Raw genomic sequence first — 20238 nt, 5'->3', positions numbered from 1 at the left:
TGACTCTGTTAATTAAAGATGACATTAGCACAATAGGGAGTGTTGACCTAAATTCAGGAAATCAAATCATAGAAGCAGTCCATGTAGAGATGAGGAATGTTAAAGAGATCACTTATAGGACTTATGCACAGGCTCTCTAACAGTAAGCACATGATGGGATAGGATATCAAAGAAGAAATAATGGAAGCTTGTCAAAACAGTACGGCAGTTATTGTGGGAGGCTGGAACTTACATATAAGCTGGCAAAGTCCGATGGGAGAAAGTAGCCTCAATGGGGAATTCATTGAATGGGACAATTTATTAGGCCAGCATATTATGTCACAAACCAGGGAGCAGGCTATACTTGACCTAGTTTTGGATAGAAAGGATTAAGTAGTGACTTCAGAGTGAAAGCAGATCAGGAGCAGCAACCATGCTATGATTGAATTTAGCATATAGTTTAAAGCAGAGAAGCGTGGGTCCAAGACTAGTAAAGAATCCCCACAGTATGAAAACAGGCTATTCAGCCCAACAAGTCCACACTGATTTTCTGAGGAGCATCCCATCCAGACCCACTGCCAATCCCCATCCCTGTAACTCCCATGGCGAATCCTCCAAACCTACACATCCTGGTCACTATGGGCAATTTAGTACAGCCAGTCCACCTAACCTGCACATTCTTGCACTGAGGGAGAAAACCTGAGAACATAGAGGAAACCCACACAGACACAGGGAGAACATGCAAACCCCACACAATCACCTGAGGGTAGAATTGAACCTGGCCCAGGGCACTGTGAGGCAGCAGTGCTAACCACTGAGCCACTGTGCCACCCCTATTATTTTGATTTTAAACATGAGCTATTATGAGGGCCTGAAACAGAGCTCACAAAAGTGAACTGGCAATTTATGTTAAAGGATAGATCAATAGAGATATGGTGGCCACCATTTAAGAGGATATTCTAAAAATTGCAGAATAGATACATGCCAACAAATAAGAAAAATTCTAAGTGACAGGCTCACCTTTCCTGGTTAACTAAAAAAGTCAAAGATAGTATCAAATTCAAAGAAAAGAAATACAGTTGTGCAAAGATAGGTAGCAGGTCAGAACACTGGACAGGTTATCGTAGAAAGCAAAAAAATTACAAAATTTGGAGATGCAAATAAAAGCATGAGAGAAACTTAGCCAAAAATGTAAGAACAGATGGGGAAACATTTCTTCAGCTATTTAAAAAAAAGTTAAAGATATATGTGTTTGTCCTGTAGAAAATGAATCAGGGGAATTAATAATGGAGGATAAAGAGTTGGCAGATGAATTGAACAGATATTTTATACAACAGTGACGACAAAGTGTGGAGCTCAATGCTTTGTTGTCTTGGATTCTCCAGCATCTGCAGTTCCCATTATCTTTTATAGAACAGTGCCAGTCTTCACTAGAGAGGATATGAGTGGCATCCCGGAAAAACATGTAAATCAGGAGTGGAAAGGGAAGGAAGAATTCATGAAATGTTCCTGTAGATTGGAAAATAGTTAAGATAACTCTGTTCAAAAAGGGAGGGAAGCAGAAAACAAGAAACTATAGGCCAGTTAACTTAATTTCAGTTATCAGGAACAAATTGGAAGGTATTAGTAAAGATATTCTAACAGGGCACTTTGGTCAAGCTCAAGCTAATCAGGTTTAGCCAATGTGGTTCTGTCAAAGAGAAATTTACAATGTATTGGAGTTCTTTGACAAAGTAACTTGTGCTGCAAAGGGGAACCAGTGGATGTACTATACTTAGATTGCCAGAAGGCATTTGATAAGGCAAAGATTATTTGGAAAATAAAAGCTTATGTTGCTTTGGGCAACATGTTGGCATGGATAGAAGATTGATTGGTTAACAGGAAGCAGAGAGTAGGACTAAATGGGTCTTTTTCAGGCTGGCAGGATATCACAAGTATTATGCTACAGGGGTTGGTGCAGGGGCTTCAACTCTTTACAATTTAAATAAATGAATTAAATGGAGGGACTGAAAGTGCGGTAGCTAAATTTGCTGATGACACAAAGATAGGTCATCAAGTGAGTTGTGAGGAGAACTTAAAGTGCCTACAAAAGGATATGGTTAGGTTCAGAGAGTGGGAAGTGACCCGGCAAATGGAGTACAATATGGGAAGGTGTGAAATTGCCCATGTTGGGAGAAAGAATAAAAAAGCAGCATATTACCTAAGTAGTGAATGGTTGCAGAGCCCTGGGATTCAGAGAGATCTGGCTGTCCTTGTGCATGATTTGCAGAAGTTAGTATAGAAATCCAGCGAGTAATCAGGAAAGCTAATACAATGTTATGCCTTATTGTGAGGGGAATTGAATGCAAGAGTAGGGTGGTTATATTTCAGTCATTTAGAGCATGGGTGAGACTGCACCTGGAGGACTGGATACAGTACTGGTTACCATAGTTGTGGAAGTATGTTAACACATTGGACGCAGCTCAGAGAATGTTTGCTGGTCTCATAACTGGAGTGAGCAGATTGCCTTCTGAGGAAAGTCTGGACAGCAGCGCTCCCTCTAATTTTCTTCCTGGTTGCATGGAACCTTGCAGCATCTGTGCATGCAACCATGCAGCTTAGAGGGAACATTGCCAGACAGATTGGGCATTTATCTTTTGCAGCTTAGCAGAGCAAGAGGCATCTTTATGGAAACACATAAGATCCTAAGGGGACTTCACCAGATGGATGTCAAAAGGACATTTCCTCTTACAGGAGTATCTGGAACTAGGGGTCACTGTTTAAAAATGAGGGGTCGTCCATTTAAAACGCAGATGAGGAATTTATTTTCTCTCAGAGAGTTGTGAGTGTTTGGAATTCCTTTTTTACAAAGGGCAATGGATACTGAATCTTTAAATATTTTTTTAAGGCAGAAGTAGATGGATTGTTGGTTACCAAGTGGGTGAAAGATTAATAGGACATGCAGGAATGTAGGGTTGATGTTAAAATCAAGTCAGCCATGATCTTACTGAATGGCAGAGCAGCCTCGAAGGGCCAAGTGACCTACCATTGTTTATTATTCATTGTTCATGTGTATTTCCTGCAGGAAGAAAGAGACTCAACCAGCAACTGTTAGGAAATGTCAATACAGGTTAAAAGGAATGTTAAGAAGCTTTGAAAAGTAGCTGAAGCTGGGCAAAATAGTGAGCCATTCTTTCAGTGCTTCAGCAGCAAGTAGCCAGCCAGAAAGCAGGCAAAATCCCCAAAGACACGCCAGCGTGACATGGAGAACAAACTCCAGGATAAATTATAAATTTTCCCCAATACTTGTCAGTATAGGGGTTACAGATTGTGCTTCTCAATTTGAAATGGTTGACCTCATAACTTTGGTAGGATTAAAGTGCTTGAGATAAGATCATCCCAGAGTACTGAACGGACATGTGAGATTTGCAAGGACAGCGTTGGTGAACTCTGGGAGGCACAAAATGGCACTCATTTCAATAACCGTACCAAATTCAACATTGCCAAGTACAGAACTAACAGATATAACACAGTGTAGAGCTGGACGAGTGCAGCAGGCCAGGCAGCTTCAGAGGAACAGGAAAGCTGATGTTTCAGGTCTAGACCCTTCTTCAGAAATGGAGGAGTGGTAGTGGGCTCTGAAATAAATAGAGAGAGGAGGGTTGGGGCTTGGGAAGGTAGGTGGGATGGTGATAGTGAGTGCAGGTAGGCAATGGTGGGGGTTGGTCAACGAGATGGGAGGAGCGGATAGGCAGGAGAGAAGATGGGCAAGTCAAGGAGGTGGGGATGAGACGGAGGGTGGGTCATGGGGTGAGGCTGGGGGTGGGGAGACTTTGAAACTAGTAAAGTCCACATTGAGACCATTAGGTTGTAGGCTCCCAAGGTGGAATATGAGGTGCTGCTCCTCCAGTTTCTGGGTGGCATTGTTGTGACTCTGGAGGATCCCAGGATGGACATGTCATCCAGGGAGTGGGAGGGGGAGTTGAAATGGTTCACGACAGGAAGGTGTTGTCGTTTGTCACGAACCGAGCATAGGTGCTCTACAAAGTGGTCTCCAAGCCTCCTAGCTTTACCAGCTTCAAAATCTCTCCACCCCCGACCTCATCCCATGAGCAACCCTCCTTCTTATCCCCACCTCCTTGACCTGTATGTCTTCTCTCCCACCTATCCGCTCCTCCCACCTCACTGACCAACCCCCACCACTGCCTACTTACACTCACCATCACTACCCCACCTACCTTCCCCAGCTCCGTCCCTGCTCTCTATTTATTTCAGAGCTCCCTAACCCTCCCCCCATTTCTGAAGAAGGGTCTGGACCTGAAACTGAAACAATCGAACAGAATTTTATAATGCAAAAGAAATGAAGATAGAATAAACAAAGTTATTTATGCATGACACCATTTGAAAGATTTCAAAACACATGACAGAATCTACCCCAACACCATCACTTTAAAGTACTCAGATGTCAGTGATGGTTCTCATCTGTATACAACAATAGGTTCGACTTAACTGATCCTTTCAATTACTAGTCATTAGAGTTTGATATCCTTTATCGTTTCTTCGTTACACAACTGAGCTTAATCCTTTTTTAAAACTCCAGGTAAACCATTTAGATTTGTAACCAAACACTTCTGTGCTGGAATTTTCAAACTAAAACCATTCGACTGAGGTAATCTATTTCCTAACTATTTTGAACTCCAGGAGAAACTCTTTCTGCATCAAACCTCAGCCAGATCTCCTACAAACCAAAGTCTTTTAATCTATTGGCTTTCCCCTAGAAATTTTTTTTTAAAAATCCTGTTTCTTCAGATCCAGAAGGAATCTAAGTGCTTTTAAATGTTTACTGTCTTCAGTCGCAGCATTATCATAATGCAAACATCTTCCCATTGTCACTCCAGCACCTACTGTTTCTTACATATTGTTTTAAAAATCATGACTCCAAAAAGACTGTCAATTTAATTATTAAGCCTGTCGTACACACAAACCCAAACGCATATGCCACTAGTTAAAAATTCAACCTCTAAAACAAAAGATATTTATATCGTCACATTAGAAATTTACATTATAAAGAAGAGAATTCAGTCCATTATGTTGCTGCAGGCCACTGGTAAGAATGGTTGTGTTTAGTCCCACCCCCTGCTTTTTGTCTAGACCCTGTAATTCTCTTGTCCTCAAGTATCCATCCAACTTACATTTAAAATCCATTACAAATCAAAAGGGAAGATTTGGCCTGACCAACCTCTTGCTTCTTGCTTTTTGAGTGAGTCACAATCACAATTATTTGTGGCAAGTTCCATATCATAGAAACTTGCAGTGTTCAGTGCATAGGGCTTCCATCAAGAGAAAAATAAGGCAGTTCTGATATAAATCATGAATTGTTTGAGAAATGATCACTTTTCAGCCTCATATTGCGCTCAGTTAGTACACCACTGCATATTTCAGAGGAAATAGTTTCTCTTTGTTTATTTTGACAGTTTGTTGTTAATTGGAATTGACAATAAACTACATTGTGACATCCTATACTATATGGCTGCTGGTGCTAATATAAATCTGCATTCAATTTTTGAGAAGTTAAGGATGTGTTTCTCACTTAAATACTCATATATATTGGAGTGTGGTGCTATAGTGGTAAGGTATGGGATTAGTGATCTCAAGCCATGCATTCAAAATTCATAATGATAACTGGAAGATCCTTGAATACATCAAAAACATATGAAATTAAAAGTTTGTATCTATAATGTTGACCATGCAACTTGATCCCCAAATAAATCTGTCTTGTTCACTAATGTCCTTCAGAAAAGTATCCTTATCTGAATGGGGCCCACGTATGACTCTAAGCACAGAGCAATGTGGTTGATACTAACAGTATTCTGAAACAATCTAGCTGCCTCGCTTTAGCATTCATGTTTATTACTCACTGGCACCTTCCAAATTAGGGCACTAATGCTGGCCTTGCCAGTGACACCTCCACTCTCGTTCAGCTTAATGGAATAATGATGTTTAATCCCCTTCTCCATTTCCACCTGCCAGTCACCCATTCCTTATCCAATTCCTCAATTTTCAGTCTTATGCCAACACATCATTCTGACCTTAGTCATTCCCATCCTCATTCTTCCTGGCAGCCTATCTCCATCTCAACACATCTTCTGTTTCTCTTCGCAACATTTACCCAGACCAGTTCAGTATCTTCTCAGCTACATCCTTCAGATTCCATCATTGATGTCCTAATCTGCTGGCTCATAATATCATCCTTTCTCATTACTTCAGACTTCCACCTCAACATCGCCATCTTGTTATTGTGCGGTGGTTGCCCCTTTCCTCTTGGTGTTGCCCAGGTTTTTGCACTATTTAACAAAGTTAGTCTTACAACTGTCCTGTAGATTCTTGCTTACAGTTTAAGTACTACTTTTCCATCACATACTCCATTGTACTCCATTTCATTACTCAAACAGAGCTAGACTCTTGCCTACATCCTGTAATTGATTAATTTTAGAAAGGCTACCTAAATTATTTGTCAACAAGAAATCAATCTCCCAATAAAGCCATTATATTTGCATAAATACAAACATTTTGCAAAGTTTTGCATGCAGCAGCACCATACAAGTGCAACAATTACCATTTGTATCAATTACTGAGTATAATAATACAATGCCAGTATGCCTTGTTCAGTAGGTGGCAGCCACTTCTCTGATTCAAAGAGGACCATGGGTTAAAGATGCACTCCTGAGATTTGAGCGTGTAATCTAGGCTGACACTGCACTGCAGTACTGAGGGAGAGCTGCGCTGCCAAAATACTGTCATTTGGATGAGACATCATTGAGACCCATCTACCCTACAAGGTAGAGGTAGAAGATCCTATGGTTACATTTTTAAGAAGATTGGGGAGTTCTTCCCAGTTGCCTGGGCAACATTTATCCCTTAACTAACATCACTAAATGCAAATGATTTGTCAATAGCTCGTTGCTGTTCGTGGGAGTTTGCTGTGTACAAATTGCCTGCCACCTTTCTAAATTTACCACAGTGTCTACACTTCAAAGGTAATGCATTGGCTGTAAAGCGCCAACAATTGAGGTCCTGAGGTCATGGTTTTGGAGTGCCATGGCAGCACAGTGGTTAGCACTGCTGCCTCACAGCGCCAGGGACCTGGGTTCAATCCCACCTTTGGGCAACTGTCTGTGTGGGGTTTGCACATTCTCCCCGTGTCTGCGTGGGTTTCCTCCGGGTGCTCCGGTTTCCTCCCATAGTCCAAAGATGTGCAGGCTGGGTGGATTGGCCATGCTAACTTGCCCGTCGTGTTCACAGATGTGCCGATTAGGTGAATTTGAAGGGGGCAGGGTCTGGAAGGGATGCTGTAAGGTTCAATGTGAACTTGTTGGGCCAAAGAGCCTGTTTGCACACTGTAGGGATTCTATGATTTTACGGTAGGCACAACAACAGCATGCAATTACATAACTCCTTAAACATATCCAAAAAGTTCAGAGGCAAATCATAGGAGCATTGCAAAGCAGCTTTGACACACATCAACGAAAGGTGATATTTGAAATGGTACTGAAAACCCACGACAAATGCACATCGCTTTAACATCTTAAAAGAGAAAAATAATGGAGAAAGATGGAGAGATGTAGAGAGTGATTTCCTGAGCTCAGAGCCTTAGCAGGTGAAGGCAAGGAGCAACTGAAATGGAATATTCCAAATCAGAAATGTTTCAGAGGCCAGACTGAAAAGAATGTATATCTCTCAGAGGGTTGAATGGTAGGAAATTATAAAAATAGGGAGAGACAAAGCCATAGAAAGATTTGTGAACGAAAATAACAATTTTAAAATCAAGGTATCATTTAACCAGGAGCCAGTGTAGATCAGTGGGCACAGGGGCAATGGAAGATTGGTATTTAATGAGACTCAGGATATGGCCAGCAGAATTTGGACGTTAATGGTGGGTAGGACATGAAAGGCTCGGTAGTTGTAGAAATTCAAACATAGTGTATGCTGAAATAATATGATGGAAAGGATCAGATGAGGTTTATATTGTTCACCAACTTTCTGAGTCCTTCTAATAAATTTTCTAATGTGGCCATAACATCCTAAAATCTGGGAGAACTTTGAATGTCTCTGATTTATTGAAATGAGTGTATTATTGAAATGCTGTAATGGGGATGCTTGCTATTCCTGAATGTACCAGAGGATGGCGCATCTACCTCTAAAAACAAAGAGGGCAAAAATTCTTGACGCTAGGTAGAACTCCTTTTTTATGCTCTTCCAACCTTGACCCTGAGATAGCCGTGAGGGGGAAGCCATTAGGATAGAAGAGGTAGCCCCCCCAGTACATCCATGATACTGTCCAGCTGGTTCTGAGAGAGCTGACTTGCACTTTGGCACTCTGTCAAGAGAGCACATCCACCTTGGTTTGTTCCCCATTGCTGCAGAGGTAAATACCCCTGTTTCACACTAGGGGCTTTTCTGTTGCTCCCAAGAAGGGTACAATGGGAGGATCTCTGCTAAGCATAGGGATTTGGTTCAAACTAGATTCAAACTGGGATTAAGATAAATTTAATTTGGACAATGGTTATTTTGTTTTTATGGAGCAGGTTTGTCATTTGGTTCAGTAAGCTGCAAGCCTCACAAGGTCCAACTGCAAGTAGAAACTCTCCCAGCAAGCACAGAGATAAATTCAAACCCGAGGGACATCATAAACTCAACCCAAGATGAAATAGGCAATCCTTAAACTGACCTTTAAGTTAATTACTGGAAAAGCTCAGCAGGACTGGCAGCGACTATGGACAGAAATGAGAGTTTATGTTTTGGGTCCAGTGATCCTTTCTGAGAACTTTTGTTTCTGATTTCTGGCACCCATAGTTATTTAGTGTTTTTTAAAGTTGATTATCCCTTATTTACAATTTTTTGAGCTGATGAAGTAAATAGATTATGTAGTGATTGGAACGTGGGCAGGTGGATCTCATCGATTATGAGATCCTTAATTGGGGTTGTGAACCAAGGCCAATTAGGGAGCCCTGGATGACAGATATAAACAGGAGGTTCTGAGAGCCTCCTCGCTCTAAGGACTAGCTCTGAGCTAGTTTGCCAGAGCCCATGCACAGTGCACATGTAAATAAAGAGTAACTTGGTGATGGGATACCGGCCTCTATACAGTAATTTCAGATTACAACAGGATCTCACTGTTCACTGAATGCTATTAAATTAATTTAGCTCTAAGTACCAAACAAAGGAATCTCTCCCGATGAATGTAAACATCACATCTGTACGTCTCCAGCTAAATAAGCTCTTTTACAGTTCTTTCCCTCTTCTATTCTGAACTTTTAAACCTTAACTTAAAGTTATATTCCTAAAAGTGAAAGGTATAGTCTAAAACACATGAACTAGAAGCTAATAATTCACAACAACAGTACTTCATCACTGCAAGAGCTGCGCACTCTTTTATTTCCATCAAAAGTGGCATACAGTGCCTCAAATTGTCATCTAACTTGCCCCCTTGACAGAACAGACCTCCCTCAGTTCTGTATTCAGAGTTTCAACTGAGATTTGGTGCTTATGTCTCTAAAGTGGGACTGGAATCCATACAACCCATGATTCAGAGGTGGGAGTGCCAGCTGCTGAGCCAATGTGAGAGTATGGTACATATTGCACTGCACTGCACCCCAGATTAGATAGAATTTTCAAGGTCAGCAATGCTCATGGGCACCGCGGTCGTGAAAAGCACTGCAGAGAGTTCTTTTTGTGGAAAATAAAAATCACTGGAATAAATGAGGCTGCTGCCAAAAAGATGTGTTACTTCTTTATAGATCTTCCCTCCGGTGACTATATCCAGGAAGACCGAGCTCGCTGTTCATTCCTCTGTGAATTGGGCCAGAACTGCTGCGATGAAATGGCAAGCTGCAAGTGTGGCACTAACACTGGCCAATACGAGTGCATCTGCGAGAAAGGCTACTATGGCAAGGGATTGCAGCATGAGTGCACAGGTAGGAGAGTTTGAGTCCTCAAGGCTCCTAATCGTTTCCATTGATTTGGGAAGGGCAGAATGTACACACCGTATGTAAATCCTTTCTAATACAGAGCTAGCATTGGGAATAATCATTTCAGCACATGTATAAGGTGATTACTTCTTGGAAAATCAACTGTGATTTAAATTTACACAGATCTGAAGTGATAAAAACGCAGGTCAATGAAAGGATTCACCAGTACATGCAGCAATTAATACTTGGGTGTTAAAACTGTAGAAGAAAAAATGTAAAATTCTACGCACCACAAAAGCAATAAATCACTGGATTCTATCTTTTTACTATCCTGTTGAATATTGTGAAATTCTAATGGTCACATTGTATTGCACCGGTATCCCGCTATGACCGTTGAATCGAATGAATCTCAACTAATGCTGATTGAGGGGCATGTTATAACATTCTTTGCATTTCTTAGCCAATTATTACGAATATGTTTCTCTGTTCCCAGGAGAATAATTCCAACCTATCTGATTATTCCTCGTAGTAGCAATTTTCCAGTTCTAGCAACATCCTCCCAAATCTCTGTTGTACCCTCTACAGTGCAAGCACATGCTTTCCATAATGAGGTGCCCAGAACTATACTCAATACTGAAGTTGTACCCGAACTAATGATATATACATTTCCAGCAAAACCTGCTGCTCTTGAATTCTGTAAAACAACAATAAAGCAAGGTTTCCATATGTCTATGTAGGTGCCTTATTGGCCTATCCTGCTCCCTTCAGGGACCTGTGTTCATTTATTTCAAGCCCCCTCACTTATTCTACGCCTCTCAATGTTCTCCCATTCATCAGTAAATTCTTTGCCTTAATTGATCTCAAAAAATGCATCATCTCACACTTCTCCAAGTGGCAAGTTGCTTAGTGTTGAATGTAGAAATTATGTTTAAATGGGACTGTATACAAAACTGCAGTCTTTAAAATCTGAATTATTGATGGGGAGCTTTTGTCTGGGCTTGATTGATATTTCTCAGTTTTGAGTCATTATTCTTTTTATTATTCATTTATGGGCTGTGCAAATTGGCAGCATGAATATTTCATTCCCTTTCCTAATTATCAGTGAGAAGGTAATGGTTAGCATCTTCTTCCATATAATAAAGTAGCTTGCTAGACCATTTCAAAGGGCAGTTAGGAGTCAATCACTTTTCTATCCATCTGGAATCACGTCCATGCTAGAATGGATAAGGATGGCAGATTTGCTTCCCACATTAATTCCCTGGCTATTAGTGAGTGACACAATGAATCAGTTTGATAAGCACCTCACTGTAGGCCATGCAGTCAACTTTTGTGATATTTGCAAAGTTCTTGCTCCTAACACTGACTTCCAAATGTTTAACATATACCCCAAAAAATACAGGGAACCAATACTGAACCCTGCAGAACCATACTCAAACCTACCAGTCACAAAAAACGCTAACCAACAATCAACCTTTGTTGAGTGCTAGTGACCCATTTTTGTATCCAACTTGCTACATTCTCCTGGGTCTTATGAGTTTTGCTTTAGCCATGTGGAAACCTGCAAAGCCTTGCTAAAATCCAAATAGACTACATCAACTGCAGTATCCTTATCAGTTCTTTCTTGTTTCTTCAATCAAGTTCATCAGGTACAACCTTCTCTTAACAAATCCATGCTGACTATCCTTGATTGATACACACTTTTGTAAATAACAGTTTATCAAGCCTGTCAGAATTGATTCCAGTATTTTCTCCAGTATTAAACTGGCCTGCAATTAATTGATCTGTGCCTCAATTCCTTTCAAAGATAAAACGTTAATAGTCCTTCAGTCCACCAGCACCATATCTGCATGCAGTGATAATTGAAAATTAATGCTCAGCCCTCCTACTGTTCCTTTGCTGGCTTCTTTTTCATCTAGCCCTGATGATTTATGCACTTTCAATGATGCTAATCCCACCATCACTTCCTCTGTACCTTTTGTATAACACATCCAGTGCATCATATTCCTTTCTCAATTGAAATGCCTGCATTGCCTCTCCCCATGCTATCTTTTGGGAAGACCAAACCATTAAGAACCAAACCAACATTTTCATTCTCTACACATTTCATCTTTTATGGGTCTTATTCTTTCCACAGTTATCCTCTTACTCCTCATGCCTTAATAAAACAATTTTTGGAAAGACCTTACTTTTACTAGCCGATATTCTTTAGTGTTGTCCAGTCACTTTCCAAACCTTCTTTTCGATTTCACACCTTTATGTTTATAGTCCTTTTGGCATTCAATGTGTTGTGTTTTTGACGTCAGACCTGAGTGATCCTTCTCTGCTTTATCCTATCCTGTATGCTCTTTGACCTCCAAGGTTCTCTAGTCTGGCTATCTCATTCTTTATCTTTATGAGAGCATGTTTATTCTAAACCCCTTGAATCTCCCTTTTCTTGCCTCCCACTGCTCCTCTACTGATTTACCTTCAATAGCTGTTTCCAGCCCACTAATACCAAATGGCACCTCAACTTAGTAAAATTGGCTTTGTCCTAATTTTGAGCTTTAAGCCACATTTCTGTATTAGTTCTGAAATCATACTGTCACATTTCCGTTTGTGCCCACGTCTCATCTACTTGACTTGCTACTCACTGAAGCAGATGCCCTTCAGCACTGCCAAGTATTTTCTCCAAGCTTTGTTTTCTTTGCCTACTGGACTCTCCAGTAATTTCTGGCTCCCATTTTAATCTTTGGTTCCGATCGAAACTACTCGTGGGTCCCCACTTCCCTGCCCAACTTACTTAAACTCTCCCGTCCGCACTGCAAAGAACTGTGTTCCAGTTCTGTGCAGATGGAATCCATCCGGCCTATGCAGGCCCCATCTTCTCCAGGGCTGGACCCGATTTACCTAGGAACTAAAGCCCTCCCTTCCGGCACCAATTTTCCAGCCACACGTTTGTCTGTCTTATTTTGCTATTCCTGAACTCACATACATGCGGTGCTGGATGATTACTTTTCGAATCTGCTTGTTACTTTTCTCCTAGCTGCATAGATTTTGACTGCAAGACCACAAACCTCGGTTCGCAATAAACAATTGCACCTCCCAGTCGTGAACCATTTTAACTCCCCTCCCATTCCTCAGACAACATGTCCATCATGGGCCTCCTGCAGTGCCACAATGATGCCACCCGAAGGTTGCAGGAACAGCAACTCATATTCTGCTTGGGAACCCTGCAGCCCAATGGTATCAATGTGGACTTCACCAGCTTCAAAATCTCCCCCTCCCCCACCGCATCCCAAAACCAGCCCAGTTTGTCCCCTCCCCCCACTGCATCACACAACCAGCCCAGCTCTTCCCCTCCCCCTACTGCATCCCAAAACCAGCCCAGCCTGTCTCCGCTTCCCTAACCTGTTCTTCCTCTCACCCATCCCTTCCTCCCACCCCAAGCCGCACCTCCATTTCCTACCTACCACCTCATCCCGCCTCCTTGACCTGTCCGTCTTCCCTGGACTGACCTATCCCCTCCCTACCTCCCCACCTATACTCTCCTCTCCACCTATCTTCTTTTCTCTCCATCTTCGGTCCGCCTCCCCCTCTCTCCCTATTTATTCCAGTTCCCTCTCCCCATCCCCCTCTCTGATGAAGGGTCTAGGCCCGAAACGTCAGCTTTTGTGCTCCTGAGATGCTGCTGGGCCTGCTGTGTTCATCCAGCCTCACATTTTATTATCGTGGATTCTCCAGCATCTGCAGTTCCCATCATCTCTGATACCCATGTTGTTTTTTCCAATGTGGGTAATGATAGCTGGCTGTTCATCCACCCTCCACTACAGCTGCTCAGTTGCATCCTTGACCTGGCAGCAGGGAGGCATTACACTATCCTAGAATCAAGTCTGAGGCCAAATAAACATCTATCTGCTGACCAACTATCAGATCACAAGATTAAGGCTCTTGCAGTCTTTCTGCACAGTTGAGTGTCCCATAGTGCCATGGACTTAGCACCGGTTGCATTCCCCAGCGAAACCATCATCTCATCAGCTTACTGGTTGGAGAAGAGGATGCACATAGATGACTTCTCCATTACCTGACCTTCTATGACTAATTAAAAACTGAAAGAACTGAGGATGCTATATATCAGGAACAAAAACAAAGTTGCTGGAGAAGCTGAGCAGATCTGGCAGCATCTGTGAAGGAAATAATTGAGTTAATGTTTCGGACCTGATGACCCTTTCTCAGAACCCTTCCTGACCTGGTGACCCTCTATAACTGCCTGGTGGCCACCCATTCCCTCCAGCCCCGCAAAAGCCTAAGTTGCAGAGTCACCACATCTGTAAATGGGCTTTCTACGTAACTCTCAGCCTCACGGATACACTGCAGTGACATTAGCTGCTGCTTAAATTCTGAAACCTGGGGCTCCAGCTGTTGTATCTGATGGCTGTTCCTGCACAAGTATTAATTCAAGACACATGAAGCATTTTGGAATTTCCACAATGCATACAACATGCATTCTTGTTGTTGGGGCACCCCTACCATTCCTTTATTTATGAGTTAACCTTGCTACGACTGAAGTAAACAATACTTTTTACTCTTACTGGTACACACTACTAAATACTTAACAATGAAGATAAAGTTGCCGTAATCCCACTGGACCACAACAGCTGCTCATTACAGAGAGATAACTGGTGGTTGTTTAATCTGAGGTACACCTCACCACAGGTGAGGGGAGAGGCTGAGAAAGACAGTCCTTCGTGGTAACCTAGCCAATGTGGGAATTGAACCTATGCTGCTGGCGTCACTCTACATTGTAAATCAGCCATCAGAACAAATTAGTTGATCATTTACGCAGCTAAAGTAATGCAATAGAAGCTTGCATTTACCAAGTTCAGAGTCAAGGACAGACAGATTCCTTGCAGAGACTGATTTTAAAGAAGTTAAATAATGGAGTACCTCTGTATCTCACAAGAATCAGTTTGTAATTCCATACTGTGTCTACATCTGACTTAGGTGTAATCTCCTGACTACGTACTCCTTACTGACTGCTTGGTTTTACAGGGCTATTTAACTCACTTGAAGATTGTTATTTCCACATCAGAGTCTAGTTCTTATCTGTATGTAAGCACGAAAAATACATATTACATCTTGCCACATAAATCAACATCCAAATCCACACTTTGTCTCACTTTTGACTGCAAGCTCCTTACTGACCATATCATTTGAAAGAGAGTTTGGCCAGAACTAATGTATCACCCAGCATCAAAAGAACAAGATCTACAGGCGCCACAGTAGGGCGACTTATAACACTTTTTACTGTGTGTTTCTTGTAAAAATACATATGACAAGAAATTCTAAATTCAAATTCAGTTATCACATTACTATAACAATGACTGCAATTCAAAAACATAACTTCATTGGCTGCAAAGCACTTTGAGACATCCTATGGTTGTGAAAAGTGCGATATAAATGCAGGTCTTTCACTTCTCAGTGACACATATTAAAGAAGGAATGTTTTCTGTAAGAGTGAAGTAGAGACAATAAGTTACTGAGGGATTAAACACGGTTTATTTATTGCATATAGACTTCAGACGGTTATGTAAACATTGTGTCATCTGTTCAGAGAAAATAGATGCTAAGCATGGCCAAATAAATTGAAGTTTTGAAATATTTGTTATAATTCTAAGTCTCCAGATGCAATCAAAATATGAACCACTCACCAGGTAATTCATATTACACTGGTTGCCGCTGTGGATAGGTGATTCATTAAAATTGATGGTTAAACACTATTAATAACACATTTAAGTTATAATTTGAAACTTCAACTTTACACTTCGATTATTAATGAGATAATAATGCTATATGTAAAACTGGGAGCACAGTTTGAATTCCAGGGCATTTCAATTATTTGTGGGGATTAATTGTATAGTGGAGACATCATGATATAAACCAGGCATCTCTCTGTTTGCTTGGTTTGGTCTGGCTCTTTTCAAAATATAAATGTCTCCAATCCCTAAATAGCAAAAAAAACCCCATGAACAAAACAGTCACTATGAAAACATTTTGCTGATTCAGTGACTGGTAAGGTGGAATGTGACTTGTGGCAGATGTTATGTTGGGACTTCAAACAACTGTCATATTGATGGCGAGGCCACCCTGGGCTCTATGGAAATTGGAGGAAACTCAAGAATTCCTAATGAATCTGTTTCAAAACAATTCTCGACCCAGTCCTTCTGAAAATGCCTGTCATACTGTAAAGGTTCATCGCAGTTGGAACAATGCAGTGTTCCATTTCCAGTTCACCCATGAAAGTACATTAATTGCCAATGGGTTTGCTGTCTCTGGCTCCCTTCAATTTGAGATCTTTTTCCCTTGTTTAAAAGGATAGAAACTCCATTCATACCAGGCTTTCTAGTGGATTCCTGACCTCCAGACACGTCTATTGTCCAACCCACTGTCCATACTCTCATTGACCCATGCCCTCACTCCCAGCAGTGACATGGCTCAGACCAGATGAGTCGGTGTTTCACCTCAGCTCTGGCTGTTGCTCTTGTCCTGATCTGATCTGATCTTATGGACCCAGAGCTCCACAATGATCATCTCCAGCATCTAACTCTGTCCCATACCACTCCTAACCTGCAAGCTATTCCAGTTGTATAATCAGGCAGGAGCGTCGAAGATCTATGCCAACTGTGTTGCAGTTACAGAGCTGACACAGTGAGGTCTCGCATCTCATCGATATGCAGGGTTCTGCTTAAGATATGGTTCAAAGTCATATCTCAAATTAGCTCTATTCACTTCAAGCCATTTTGATTCAGAGATGTGAACATCCTCCAGCAGTGAATATCCAATTTAGGATTGCAAAGAATGAAGGAGTGAACATTTTAACAGTTAGTGGATATTTCTGGTGGCTTCAAAATGAGGTGAATTCTCTCTTGGTCAATAACAATTAGCATTGACCATTCCACATCTTTCTATTGGTGTAACTGTCTTTCACTAATCCGCTGCTTGAACTTTCACTGTTACAACTTGTTATCGTAGTATTTAACTGGAACCTAGCACTCAATGTAAGATCTGGCAGAGTCTTTTTTATTTGGGGATAATGCCTGAATATCAGGGATTCCTTTCATTTAACACTTAATAGATTGCGAGGGGCAAGACAAGCTTCCCTGGGTATTTTGGGTTTGATTATTAGAAGGGAACCTCTACTCCCTCCATAACAGATTGGAGCTGGTGTTTCCATTTAATTGTTAGAAGGGTTCAACCTTTAATCTCGCCATCATAACATTATACTCCATTTGTCAACATTTTGCCCACTTATTAAACCTATTTAATAGCTCACTGTTAATTATTTGTATCCCTCTTGCCACCTGCCTTTCAACCTACATTTGGTGTCTTCTGCAATTTTGGTTACAGTATAATGACATCTTTCCTCCAAGTCATTAATATATATTGTAAACAGTTGATCCCTGTGGCTGATTCCTGTTCATGGCTTGCCAACCTGATAAAGAAACTCTTTATTTCCACTCACTGTTTCCTCCCAGGAGCCAATTTTCTTCATATACCAGTACAATACCTCTAATGCTGTGGGCTCTTCTCTTCTGACTTAACCTTTTGAGAAGTACCTTGTCAAGTGCCTTCTGGAAATCCAAATACAATGCATCTCCTGGTTCCCCTCGATCCACTTTGGTTGACACTTCCTCAAAGGGCTCTTATAAACTTCACTTTTATGAAGCCATGCTGATTCTGTGTGATAGATTTTGATTTTCCAAATGCTCTGCTGTAACTTTCTTAAAAATTGATTCCAATACTTGCCCAACAATAGATGTTAAGTTAATCAACCTACGGTTAGTTGCATTTTGACACCTTCCTTTTTTGAAAAGGGTGTTACATTTGTAGATTTCCAATCCTCTCCAGAATCAATGATTTTTGGAAAATTACAACTAACATATCCAATAGCTCTGGAAGAATCTTAGAATGCATGTTATTAGGGCCATAAGACATATCTACCTTAAGCCCCATTAGTTTGTCTAATACTACTTCTTTAGTGATAGTAGTTAATTCCTCCCCCACATTCTTTTTTATTAGTGAGATGTTTGAAGCATCTTACAGAAGATACTTTTTCACCCAAAGATTTGTGGAATAGGGACCTTGATATGCCATGGAATGGTTGAAGTGTATTTTTTTTAGAATTCTTCCAAGACAAGCCAGACGGAAAATATGGAATGGGTGGTTATGAACTGTTCTCAGGATGGGCCACTCAACCTGAAGCATTAACTCTGCTTTCTCTCCACAGATGCTGCCAGACCTGCTGAGCTTTTCCATCAATTTCTGTTTGTGTTTCTGATTTATAGCATCTGCAGTTTTTTTTGCTTATGATGATAGATTTAGAATCAGGAATTTGGGAGGATGGACAAATGCTGCATGGAAAGGATGGAGCTGAGTGGATTGTTTCTGTGGCTTATATCCTCAGTAGTCATACATGCTGTTATTTTCATTTGAAGTAGCCCTCAATTTTAACATTTCATGTAACCTCAACAATCATATGCTTTGCTTAAATCACCATGGACATTTCCTTTCTATGTTTCTGCAGTGTCTTTCTCATTAAGGATTTGAGGGATTTAGGGTAGAGTGGGGTAGCAGAGTTGGAGTAAATAACCAGCCATCATGTTATGAAGGGTGGGGCAGGCTTGAGGGACAAATTGGACTACCCCTGCTCCTATATTTACATTTTGACTCAGGTCATTAGTTTCAGGGACTAATATCATAAGCTATTTCGACAATACCCCCAGTACTTGAATGTCTGTCATGTAACTTGGCAGCTGATTGCAGTAGAAGTGAGGACTGACAAGACCACTATAATGTAAGAGTTCTGCCTCTTCTGTTTTATTTTCTGCGCCACATGAGAGAACTGTCAAAATAGAACTTTGGCTCCACGTTTATGAAGGAGCTTATTTGTAATCTCCTCTCAGAAATAAAGAGCTCTCTGGTTTCATAGAGAAGAAGGGATTCTCTGATTTAAACGGAGACTTACAGAGTCTCCAAGTGCAGATGAATTGCTCAGTGGGGTTATCAATTTCCCGTGCAATTCCTTCATAGTCAGCTATGAAGGGTATTCCCCAGGGTGCCCAGTCACACCTCCCATCTAACGCTGGAATAAGGACTGTTTGGCCAGTGAAAAATCTGTGCCATCGTTGTATATGGTAATGGTTCTGAAAGAGTTTGTGTCGAAGTTGCATTAAGCTCCACCCAATCTGATGATGTCACGTAGACTTTAAGTGGAAGGAGACCATCTAGCTTAAGATTCCAATGGAGACAGATGCATCATTTCTGACTCCTGATAGAATAAATTAATTATGCCTCAGCGATAAATATAACTGGTTCGTGAGATTGTTGCCTCTTGGAAAATCCAGCCCATTGTTTATAAAAAGGTTGTTTAGTAATGCGTTCTTGTGCAGGTTTCTGTTCTCTGTAAACAAAAAGAATATGTTTGAGTCTTCTGCCTTCTTTTTTACCTTGGCACCTCAGCCGTTGGAATCAATTTACCGACAAATCTGCATTTATTCCTGTTCTATAAATTGTTACAATCATTTGAAATTTGGCATTCTTATCTTTATCCCAGCCAGTGCTAGATACAAACGTTCATTAAAATGTTTCTCTTTTCAGCAATATATTATTTAATCACAGCTGAGATGCTATTTTTTCCAGTTCTTACTCACATTATTTTATTTGTTCTCTAAAAATTGTTGAGCTAATCAAAGTGAACATGCTCTCCTCTCTGGAGGATTAATACATGACATGTTTCTCTTTTACGACATTGGTTTGCTGACCCATTTTTGGGCCACATATTTTTAATCCAAGCTGAGGTGTCAGCAGGTCACAGAGGGGAGGCATGTGAGCTTTGTGGAATGTGAGGATATGCTTTTGTTCCTCTAATCTCACAAGCAATGCTTAAAAGTCAAACAACCTTTTCTACACAGGAGCCCTGAGCTCCATTACCCTGCTGAGTTTTCTGAAGACCAGAAAATACAAGCAACCAGCACTGAACCTGAAACCCACAGATCAAAACTGAGGAATGCACCCTTATTATACTATGTAAATAATCAACCTGCATCTTGAGAGAATGGGTTACAGAACTTCTGCTGTGTCGCCATTAACAGTCAAAGTAAGCAGATAAAATTTGAGATTGGGACATCTTTAAAACTTTCTCAGCCTATCTGATTCAAAACCATTCATTTTTGGTGACCAATATTACCTTTATTCTTTTCTTCAAAACAGAACATTGATAGCAAGTTTTGAGAAGATTTGTAGCTCAGGTTGAGATTCTGGATGTGAGTTTGCTCGC

General features: G+C 41.0%; 1 protein-coding gene across 2 annotated transcripts in view; it reads left to right on the top strand.

Moving 5' to 3' along the window:
- Positions 1-20238, top strand: part of svep1 (sushi, von Willebrand factor type A, EGF and pentraxin domain containing 1) — a 225117-nt gene that overhangs the window by 25687 nt on the left and 179192 nt on the right. For both annotated transcript variants that reach the window (XM_048527619.2, XM_048527618.2), the window contains exon 3: positions 9756-9932. In XM_048527619.2, coding sequence (XP_048383576.1) covers positions 9756-9932 — 177 coding nt within the window. The remainder of the gene's footprint in view (positions 1-9755; positions 9933-20238) is intronic.

The sequence above is a fragment of the Stegostoma tigrinum genome, chromosome 3 (genome assembly GCF_030684315.1).
Source record: "Stegostoma tigrinum isolate sSteTig4 chromosome 3, sSteTig4.hap1, whole genome shotgun sequence".
Lineage (NCBI taxonomy): Eukaryota > Metazoa > Chordata > Chondrichthyes > Orectolobiformes > Stegostomatidae > Stegostoma > Stegostoma tigrinum.
Note: the sequence above shows the minus strand (reverse complement) of the source record. Positions and strands in the feature narration are given on the sequence as shown.